Raw genomic sequence first — 11,451 nt, forward strand, 5'->3', positions numbered from 1 at the left:
TCACAAGCTGTGCTGTGCACAGGAGAAACTGGGGAGCACTGTTTGCAGGCTGCAAAATCATGGCTCTTCTGCCTCAGCACTCAAGGTGCCTCTGCCATGTGAGCCCTGGCTTAACTCCTGCTGCTGGTGTCCCAGGGAACTGGACCCCATCCTGACCGAGGTTACCCTGATGAACGCACGCAGTGAGCTGTACCTGCGCTTCCTCCGGAAGAGGATCAGCTCGGATTTTGAGGTGGGGGACTCCATGGCCTCAGAAGACGTAAAGCAAGGTAAGTTGAGTTCCCTGTGTCCCCGAGAGGACTGGGCTGTGGAGTTCTCTCTTTTTCTGTGGGGAAGCCACAGGTCTCTTAGAAGGAGATCGGGACTTGTTATCCTCTAGGGGTCTGTGGGCAAATGACCCCAGGAGGAAGCCCAGGCTGACTGCATGTTACAATCAGATGGTCTTGAATATCCTTTTGTTACTTTACAGACGGGGAAGATGGGTGCCTAGAACTGTTGAATGATCGTCTTTGCTCTTTTTGCTTTCCCTTCCACCCCGTGCCTGTTTGCCAGCCCTGATGTCGTTTTGTTGATTGCATAGGTGGGGTGTGCACTCAGTAAATAAATCAGTGACTCATTTCAACAGTCCCCACTGGGATACTTGACTGCAGGTGCATGTAGGGAAGCTCCTGGAGTGGTGGGCATACAGAAAGCTGGACTGTGCCATGATTGTACAGCTCTCCAACGTTACTGAAACTTAATTAGTTCAACACATAAAGTAGGTGAACTTGATTGCATAATTTATGTTTCATTACAGTTTGAAAAAAATAAAGTCGTTTACCTCCTCCCCCAGTCTTCTGTTTCCTCCAACCCCAATTGTGAAGAGATAAGTGATATTGAGGGTGAAAGGGGATATGTCTGCCCTGCCTAATTTCACATATACAGTACCTCTTCGGGTTTCTAAGGTCATCTAACTCATGCCAGGGAGACATATGCAGGACTGCTTGAACTGGGAGCTCAGTACCACCACAGTCTCTATGGTATTCTTCGAGGCTTAGAGCGCACAGCCTAAGTACTTGCCTGCCCCAGGTGGTGCTGCCGTGAGTTCGTGTGTAAAGGATACCTGCTCCGCTGGAGCTGGTGCTCATTGCATTCAGAATGACCTTCACTGTTCAGAGCTGGGCTGCCCAGTGCAGTAGCCACCAGCCACGCGTGACCACGAAATCAATGAAAACTCAGTAACCACTATCACTTGGTCCTCAGCCCATTAGCCACATTTCAAGTACTCCCTAATGGCTACCAGCGCCGTATTAGACAACACTGTTCTCAACATGAAACATTCCCACCCTTATTTAAAGCGCTATGGGACAGCACTAATTACAGAGTGAAATGCTCCAGACACAACAGATTACAGTCTCTGCTTATCTTTCAACTCCCACTAATGACTTTTTTAATTAAATACTTTTATTGGAGGCTCTTACATCTCTTATCTCAATCCATACTTTCATCCATTGTGTCAAGCACATTTATACATATGTTGCCATCATTTTCAAAGCATTTTCTCCCATTAATGACTTTTAAGGATATAATAGAAAAGAAGTAAAAAGTCACTTGTATAAAAATTTCCAAAAATGGCAAGTTATTTGGAAAACTAAATGTCTAAAGAGTTTTAAGTATTATCTATCTGATAAAATATCACACGGCCATTATAAATAAGCAGCCTAGGAAGAAAAAAATAATTTGTAAGCTATATAGAAAATGGAAAATATTTATAATGTACATTTTAAAAGCAGAATACAAAATTATGCGTGTCCTATGAAAACTATGTGAATTATGTGCATATATGAAACAGATGACAAAGGAGTTTGAAAATAAGTTGCTTTGAAGAAGAGTGAGTCTTCCTTTCTTGACTATCCCGTAGAGCATCAGAAGTCTCTGGACAAACTCCTCAATAACTGCCTCTTGAGCTGTACCATGCAGGAGCTAATTGGCTTGTATATTACCATGGAGGAGTACTTCATGAGGGAGACTGTCAACAAGGTAGGACAGGGGGCAACACTACCTTAGAAGTGGGGCTTCCTGCCCAAGAAGACTGTCAAGGAAATGACTAAGGCATATCCGGTCTCGGCCCTGCTCTGAGAGTCTTGTTAAGAGTTGGAAAGCATCTTTGGCATTGTCATTCTCTTTGTGTATCCAGTTGGGATTTCTTTCTCGTAGAGCACAGAACACACCTCCACTCCTCAGGGAGTCTGTGCTCACTACCTCCTTAAGGGAGGAGCCTTCACAAAGAAAGGAGTCCCCTGATGTCTTATGGACTCAGATTGCAGGCCCCCAAGACATAGGCCTTTAATACCCAGTTTCCTAATAGTAATCAGTAGAGACATGAGCTATTTTGGCAAGGAAGATCCACTCCAAGCTGTGATCAGAATAAACCATGTTCGGGCCAAAATCAGGAGAAGGCTTAAAAGAGGGAACAGCCAGGGAGCGTGTAAACAGAATGATCTTAGAACACAGGTCCTCACTGGGTGCTCTGCCTTTTGAGTAGGCGGTGGCTCTGGACTCCTATGAGAAGGGCCAGCTGACATCCAGCATGGTGGATGACGTCTTCTACATTGTTAAGAAGTGCATTGGAAGGGCTCTGTCCAGTTCCAGCATTGACTGCCTCTGTGCCATGATCAACCTCGCCACCACAGAGCTAGAGTCGGACTTCAGGTAAGCTTGACTCTCTCCATGGTGGGAGGCTGGAAGTCTAGTATGATTCCTGAGGCACGTTTCTTCCCTCTCCCTCTGAATCTAGCTCAGTTTTATACTGGGCAAAGCTTCCTGTCCGTAGCACAACATCCTGGCTCTGGGAAATTGCCCCAGTCAGATAGATGTCTTCTGAGTCACATCTCTGGTCCTTGAGCTGGATTGGAGAAGGGATGTTGGCCTTCAGCCTAGGAAAGAGAATGAATAGGTAGCTCAGCCAGAGGCAATAGTAATAGTAGCAGTCATAGTTACCAATGCTGCCAGCTAGCCAATCTGTCCATCCGCGCCTTCACTTTGTCCTCCTCCACCACTTCTCAAAGGTCATGCACCTCAAAAATGGTAGAATAAAGAATAGAGTCCTAAGTGACTAACTCAAAACCTGTCTCCTCAGGTCTGACATGGACCTCCTCTTCCCGAGCTTGTTTTTGCTCAGTGGTGGTACCTGAAAGTCTCTCAGGGTATGAAGCTAGGCTGCCCTCCTCTATGTGCTTTTGCCACATCTGGTCCTGGAGGCTTATGGCTCGCTCTCCTAGCCTGGCTCCTGAAGGGCTCCAACACTGCTCTCTAGAATTGCTTATTCCTCCACAAGAGTACTTCCTACTGCTGGCTCAGCTAGTGGCCACATAGGGCCTGCAGTTCGGGAAGCCAGCTTGAATGCTGTCAGGCCTGACCCCAAATGCCATTCTACTCCCAGGGATGTGCTGTGTAACAAACTGCGGATGGGCTTCCCGGCCACCACCTTCCAGGACATTCAGCGTGGAGTTACGAGTGCCGTGAACATTATGCACAGCAGCCTCCAGCAGGGCAAATTTGACACGAAAGGCATCGAGAGCAATGACGAGGCCAAGCTGTCCTTCCTGGTAGGTAGCCCCACTGGAAGGGAGCCGCGTCGCTGTACTTCAGAGGGTAAACTGACCTCGAAGCCAGAGTAGATTCAGCCTGGAGTGTGAGGTGTTTACTCAAGCGCTTATGTGGAAGGAATTTGCCTTTCAGGAAAGCTCCTAGAAGGTTCACAGACCATTTGGTGCCTTCACACCCATTTTCGAGCTGCCTGAGCCAGGACACGACTGCCCAACGATTCAAGGCAGTGCTGCATAGCAAACTTGGCCTACACTAGCCAGTGAACTCGCTGTAAGGTCTGGGCCAAATCCCCAGACCTCTTCTCTCAAGAGAGCCCACACAGCATGAGTGGCCAATGCCTTCGACCTACCTGGGCTGCTTTTCGAGCAGCACGCAGCTTAGGCTTTCCACTTCTTCGGCTTAGGTAACCTTGGTACAGCCCTTGGCTCTCCGTGAGGAGAGCTGTGGTGAGGCAGTGAGTCTCACAGTTGTGTGACAGCCGGCAAAGGAGAAAAATGATATCAACAAAGTAACCACCAGTTTGAGATGAGTCAAAAAGAACATGTGTCCCAAGTTCATATGTTCTCCCTGGAATGTACTAACTATCACGGGCATGGCTGGAACAGTGCCAGAGGGCGATCCATTCTGCTCTTTCCCCACACTGGCTCAGCTCTGGGTCCCTGTGGCTCCTGGGACACAGAGTCGGAAGGAAGCATCCCATAGCCATCATCCACAGCAGGGGTCTCTGGACACCCTGAGACTGGATATAAAGTGTGTATGGAAATGAGGTCCTTCGTTTTTCTCAGATTCTTACAGGGGTCTGTAACACCAAAGCATTAGGAGCTCTTGCTTTCAGGGTTAGAACCCAACCATGCTAATGGCTATCAGCTGATCATAGGAAGGCTGTTCAGGCACCTCGTTCTCTTCCTGTCACTGAAAATAGAGGTGTGGCAAAAAGAATCTTCTCCAGGAAACTTGCCTCTGAAAGATGTTGCCCTTCGAGGACTTTGCCAACATGCCTGTGATCATGTACCGATGACTGTTCTCACGTTTGTCTTCTACTTCATTTCTTAAAAGAACTTAATTTCGTTCTTTGCACTTTTCCACTCAGATTCTTAGGCTCCCTGCCATCTACCACTTCAAAGCCAGAATTCCTTGCCTGGTCTTTGTTTAAGGCCTCCTGCCGAATGGTCTTTTTTTAATCACTAGACCACACAGCCCTCAGCCCTCAGTAGCTCCCTGGGCCCACTTGTGTAAACTCTGTCGTTCCATCTCTCTTGGTGAGGACCTGCCAGTCAGCTTGGTTGCTGGAGGCCTGGAAGATAAGGCCAACCAGGACGGGGCACAAAACGCTTGCTGATCGGTTTCCAGTTTTCCTGACATCATGTACTTAAATTGTCATCACTCCCAGCACAGGGCTTATATCTTTTGGCACCTTTGGCTGTGGAGGTGAATTCCCCCATTGTTCTGACACGTCATTCACAACAGAATAAGCTCAGCGCGTCCATGCTATACTTACAAGGACTATAACACAAGAGAAACTTTGAAATCGATACCATTTGAGCCCAAATCCATTTTCCTCTCATGACAGATTAGTCTTGATGCCTTTACCTGCCTTACAAATACTTATTTTGTGGCTTTCACTAGTGCTGACACTCGTTATTACTCTGCTGACGTCAGCAGGCTTGTGTTTTAGCATGCTGTAGATGTGGGGGTCACAGAGCAGCCTAAGCAAAACACCAGCCTGGCTTTTTCAGTACTGAATGCTCATAGGAAAAGTACTCAGTCCTCACTGTCTTGAGATTCTTCTTCCACCATGAAATCCAAAAGATGCTACCTCCCCGCTTACAGGATGTCCCCTCTCTGCCTATCTCCTGCCTTCCATTCAGGCCACCAACACACCAACTCAGAGACAGGGTGATCCTCCCCACAGTCCCACAGCCTCCAGATTAGCCTTCCCAAACCACAGTGCTCACGTGAACATAGGTGCATATTCAGCTGCACAGCTGTGATTTGGTTCCTTGGTTTAGATTTAGGGTCACAGTTTCAGGGAACATTTTGAGTTAATTGGTCTAATAAGTTTAGTGCTTTTTATTCCACCTTATAGTTTGTTGCACTATGCAACAAACTGGCTGTGTGTGTGTGTGTGTGTCCATCATTCAATAACAGAATAATAATAATAAGGATACTTGTACATATGTTGCCATCAACCTTTTTCCCCAAAACATTTTCTTCCTTTTTAAAAAAAAATTAAATCATTTTATTGGGGGCTCGTACAACTCTTATCACAATCCATGTATCCATCCATTGTGTCAAGCACATTTGTACATTTGTTGCCCTCATCATCTCAAAACATTTGCTTTCTACTTGAGCCCTTGGTATCAGCACTTTTCCCCCCTCCCTCAGGAACCTTTGGTAATTTATAAATTATTTTTTTCATGTCTTACACTGATCTATGTCTCTCTTCACCCACTTTTCATATAGCCCCTGGGAGGGGGCTATACTTAGATCATTGTGATCGGTTCCCCCTTTCTCCCCACACCTTACCCTCCCGGTATCGCCACTCTCATTACTGGTCCCAAGGGGTTTATCTGTCTTGGATTCCCTGTGTTTCCTGCTCTTATCTGTACCTGTGCACATGCTCTAGTCCAGCTGGATTTGTAACCGTAGAATTGGGATCATGATAGTGGGGGGGAGGACGCATTAAAGAACTAGAAGAAAGTTGTATGCTTTATCAGTGCTATACTGCACCCTGACTGGCTTGTCTCTTCTTTGTGACCCTTCTGTAGGGGATGCCCAATTGTCTACAGATGGGCTTTGGGTCTGTACTCCGCAATCCCCCTAATTCACATTGATATGATTTTTTTGTTCTGGATATTTGATGCCTGATACCTGATCCCATTGACACCTAATGATCACACAGGCTGGTGTGCTTCTTCCATGTGGCTTTTGTTGCTTCTCAGCTAGTTGGCTGCTTGTTTATCTTCAAGCCTTTAAGACCCCAGACATTTTTTTGTGTTTTTTTTTTCCCACGGAGGGAGATGTTATTTTTGCTGTTACTTTTGCTGTTGTGTTTCCCTCAGCGCTTTATCTCTTAATAGCCGGCACCATCAGTTTTCTTCACCTCATTTGCTATGCACCCATTTTGTCTTCAGGGATCATGTTGGAAAGAAAGCTAAGCATCACGGAATGCCAGGTTATTAGAACAAATTGTTCTTGTGTTGAGGGAAGTACTTGAGGCCCATTGTCTGTCTGCTACCTTGATACTTAACATAAATATATATGCATAGATTTCCCTGTCATTATAGATTTACACATGTACATGCCTGTATGTAGACCTCTGTAAATATCCTTTGCCTAGTTCTTTCCTCGTAATTTCCTTTTACTTTCCTCTTGTCCCACTATCATGTTTGCCCTTCATTCTGGTTTCAGTAATTCTTCTTGGCTACATTGTCTATGTTCACAAGCTTTTAAGATTCCAGTTACAAAAAAAAAAGATTTCAGTTGCTATTTACCAAAGTAGAATGGCAGATGTCTTTGTAGACTATGTTATTTCAGTTGAACTAAGTGTCCCCAAGACTATGGTTGCTAACATATCCTTTCTCCTGAGCACATTTATTTACTTATTCAGTGAATAAATGAGGAACTTCTATATATCAGACACTGTTTTAGGTTCTAGAGCTGAGTGGCCCAATTTAGTTGCCAGTAGCTATACTGTACCTATTTAAATTTACATTTAAAATACAGTTCCTCGGTCACATCTATCATATTTTAAGTGTTCAAGAATGTGTCTATCCTCCCAGAAAGTTCTATTGGTTATGGTACCCTAATAACAGCAGTCAAGAACACACGGGAGAGCTCATGGAGCTGTCTAGAGATGGAAGCAGGCAGCAAGCAAGGTAATTCTGGCTGGTTCTAGATACTGTGGAATAAACAGCAATGGGCACACTGGGCTAGAGAGAACAGTGGGGTGAAGTGGACACACCCTCACATCCTCTCAGGACCATGATCCAACCTTTCACGTTCAGTCACCAGCTCTGCCATGCAGCTTTTCTTTTTCTTTTTCAACGTTTTATCGGGGGCTCACGACTCTTACCACAGTCCATACGTACATCAATTGTGTAAAGCACATCTGTACTTTCATTGCCCTCATCATCTTCAAAGCATTTGCTCTCCACTTAGCCATGCAGCTTTTCTTGAATGCCTCGGTCCAGTGTGTTTTTCATTTCCTCAATGTACCCATAGCAATGTGTGCCTTCATTGCCACGTTTGCCCATGCTGCTGCTTATGACTGGCATTTCCTTCTACAAGGTGAGCTGACACAGTGACTGGCACCGTGGGCTCAGTCATAGCTGGTGCAGGGCTGGGGAGTGTTATGTGTGGTTCTCCCTGGGACCACTCGCTAGGAGTTGGAACCAACTCACGGGCACCTAGCAGCAGCAACCATTTCTGTACTGAAATTATATAGAGCCATATGACAGAAGGAACCCTAGGCCCACGTCCAGGCTTGCCTTGCAATTGTGACTCTACCTTTGGGACCTTGTCACCAAGTTTTCCTTCCCTTATTTACATTTCACATCATCTAATGCACACAGGAAGGGGCATCAAAAAGTTTATGGGAAAATGCCATGAGGTTCTAATTCTGATTTTCCATGGACTTTTTGAAGCACCATCCTATATAATTATTGTTAATATGTATAAAGTTATTTACGATCTGACTTCCCTTCTGATACTTTGAGGGAGTAGATTTTATCTGTTTTTGCTCACTTCCTTCTCCCTAGAGTCTAGAATAGGCTGCTCTAGCAGACGCTCAGTGGATATTTGCTGATTCCCTTGTGGGTTGACCCTGATGAGTCATTGCACCTTTGGAGGTGTCTTGCGGACTTCTGCGAGGTGGACTCAGTCATGCTTGCTCTCTGGGCTCGTCAGGAGGATGTGTCTGAGCAGCTTTTCTTGAAGGAACAGCCACCTTTGTGTCACTGGCCTGGGGTTGAGAGATTGGAGCTCAGGCTCTCAAGCCTTGTGGACCAAAAAGGCCTGAACCTGTGGTCACTTTGCTGCCATGGTGTCAGGCACAGCAGGAGGAGACTGGCCACCACTCTCCCAAGCCTGCTGGGTGACAGTGGTGTATGTTCTCCTTAGCCTGAGTCTGAACCCAGGTAGCCCGAGCCGCATGGAGTGTCGCCGCCAGCAAGCCTGGCATTGGAGTGGGCAGCAGGTCATGTTCTTTTCTCCTCATCTCCCAGGTGACTCTGAACAATGTGGAGATCTGCAGTGAAAACATCTCTACTCTGAAGAAGACTCTGGAGGTACGAGAGAAATAACCTATCCACTGCAGGTACCCACGAGGGCCTGCCCATTTGGAAAGAACTCAAGCCAGCCCAAGTTGGAGATCTGAATTCAAAGTAAACCTTCCAGAAAATCCTTGGACAAGCCCCTTCACAATCTGAGCATCAGTTCTCTAGAAAATAAGCTTGGGTTTCTTGCGTGTCTAACCAAAAATGTAGTTGAAGACACCTATGAAAAGTGAAACCACCTCTATAAATTGGAGAGATTAAGATGAAGTCAAGTTCACCAGACCCCCACTCAAAGATGGTTGGTCTAATCACTTCTGAAAAGCAGGCAGACTAGACTAGATTCCATTGGGACCTGTTGGGGCTTAGAAATCAGAGACCTCTAGGCTCTAATCTTCACTTGACCATGGCCAGCTGTGAAGTGTTAGGCAAGTTTGTAACCATCTTGAGCCTCTACTTTCTTCTTGTTTGTAAAATAGGGATAAGGAGCTCCACCCCATAGGGTTGTTGTGAGAATTACCATTGAGTTGATTCCTGCTGGGGGCTGGGAGAGCAGTCCTGGAGCTTACGGTAGGGCCGAGTCCAAGTGGGCCCTGCGGGCAGACACACCTGCTCTGCTGTAACCAGCACAGCACAGACTTTCAAAGGCAGCTCCTGGCCACCAAGGCATGGCGAGCTTCAAGCTGTTCCCCTGCCCTGAGCAGGGCCTGGCACAAATACACCTGCATTGTGATTGCGACTGTCTTATCTCCCTTTGTCAGCCAGACCAGAACGATAAAGAAGGAACCAAGTTATTCACAGCCACCTGACATTGCTCAATTCTCAGTCGTGTGTGGGCTGTGTTCCCATATTATAGCCGGCACAATGAAGCTGAGGCACACTAAATCACTTGCCCAAGGTCAGCCATCTCACCCATGACTGAGCCAGGATTTGAACCTAAAAATATCTGACTTAAGTTGTGAAAACTTTTCTGGTCTGTCTCTTATTCACATCCTCCCCTCAGATTATAAAGCAGGCAACTGGCCTAGGGCAGATGCAGGTTTTCTGAAACTCCTCCAGGGCTCCTGCCTCAAAAGGCCCTGAGCTTCTGGAGGAGAGGGCTGGGGGAGTGGGCTGGAGGAGAGGGCTGGCTGCAGGTTGGCCTCCTGCTTTGAGGGTTGCTCAGAGCTGGTGTTCTCCCCTAGAGTGACTGCACCAGGCTCTTCAGCCAGGGCATCGGAGGGGAGCAGGCCCAGGCCAAGTTCGACAGTTGCCTTTCTGACTTGGCTGCCGTGTCCAACAAATTTCGAGATCTCTTACAGGTAAGCCCCAGGTTCTTCTCTTGACATATCTCCTAATGGAGCCCTGCGCCCACCTGTTGCTCTGAGGCAGCTCCACCCGTGGGGAAAAGGGAGAGAGACCAGCATGCCAGCTACTTAAGAGTGAGTTCCTTGGAGATAAAGGCTCACTCAGTTTGTCCCATCGGCTTGACAAGCCAGTGTCTGGACCCCCCACAATGCCAAGACAGATGCTCAAAGGAAATGGAGCCACGTGGTTACTCAGACCCTTTGCTGGGCCTTAGCCAACAGTGCTGCCAACCACAGATCTCAGAAATCTTACTCCAGGGCTTCAACTTTGGCCCCAACCTAGAATCCGTGTAGACCTGGGAAGAGGCAGTGTTTCCTTTCCTCTGAACAGAATTTCTGCTGTCTTCCAGGCTACAAGAATGCCCTGTAGTCAAGGAATGAAGTTAGAGGCGGGGACTGGGTGGGCGGGCACTTGTCTCATGTCTCTGCCTTGTCCTTGTGCAGGAAGGCCTGACCGAGCTCAACAGCACAGCAGTCAAGCCACAGGTGCAGCCCTGGATCAACACCTTCCTCTCCGTCTCCCACAACATCGAGGAGGTCAGCCTGACCATGGGCAGCAACAGCCCAGGATTTTCCCTTCCCGGCCTCTGATCAGACCAACCCCCTCCCTTCCCTCGCACTCAGTTCAGTTCCCTGCCCAGATTGCATCTGCAATCTAGGCTTCAGAGAGAGGCATCTAATTGAGGTTATTTTTGCTCCAGGAACCCCTGGTAGTAGTGTGGGTTACATATTAGGCTCTTAATCCCAACGTCAGCAATTTCAAACCCATCAGTCACTGAAGGGGAAAAAGGAGGCTGTCTACCTCTTTAAAGATGTACAGTTTAAAAACCCTGTATAAACTTGCTATTGGTTGAAATTGACTCGGAGGCTTGGGTTTCATCCTAGATGTACAAGCTGTTCTCTTAGTCTCGTGCTTTCCTTTCTGTTGACTGTGAAATACCACCATACAGTTTGAGCCACTGCTGTGGCCCAGAAGCAGCAGCAGTTTCTACCGAGGGACCCAAGCTGGCTTTGTCAGCAGCTACTGGGCAGAGAGGCCCCATTGTTTGCCTGGAGGGGTGACGGTGAAGGGTACTTCTTAGAGCAAGGGCCCTGTGACCCACCACCTTGTTTCTGACAATAGGAAGAATTCAACGACTACGAGGCCAACGACCCTTGGGTACAACAGTTCATCCTTAACCTGGAGCAGCAAATGGCAGAATTCAAGGTGAGCAGGGCCTTAGGAACCACCCGCCTCTGCCCAG

The 11,451-nt window shown here is 47.2% G+C and overlaps 1 protein-coding gene across 1 annotated transcript in view; it reads left to right on the forward strand.

Annotated features, from left to right (window-relative positions):
- Positions 1 to 11,451, forward strand: part of COG4 (component of oligomeric golgi complex 4) — a 32,267-nt gene that overhangs the window by 19,305 nt on the left and 1,511 nt on the right. Inside the window, exons 9-16 of the mRNA XM_075537630.1 lie at positions 136 to 269; positions 1,901 to 2,019; positions 2,525 to 2,691; positions 3,422 to 3,587; positions 8,814 to 8,876; positions 10,046 to 10,162; positions 10,652 to 10,744; positions 11,331 to 11,414. Coding sequence (XP_075393745.1) covers positions 136 to 269; positions 1,901 to 2,019; positions 2,525 to 2,691; positions 3,422 to 3,587; positions 8,814 to 8,876; positions 10,046 to 10,162; positions 10,652 to 10,744; positions 11,331 to 11,414 — 943 coding nt within the window. The remainder of the gene's footprint in view (positions 1 to 135; positions 270 to 1,900; positions 2,020 to 2,524; positions 2,692 to 3,421; positions 3,588 to 8,813; positions 8,877 to 10,045; positions 10,163 to 10,651; positions 10,745 to 11,330; positions 11,415 to 11,451) is intronic.

The sequence above is a fragment of the Tenrec ecaudatus genome, chromosome 18, assembly GCF_050624435.1.
Source record: "Tenrec ecaudatus isolate mTenEca1 chromosome 18, mTenEca1.hap1, whole genome shotgun sequence".
Lineage (NCBI taxonomy): Eukaryota > Metazoa > Chordata > Mammalia > Afrosoricida > Tenrecidae > Tenrec > Tenrec ecaudatus.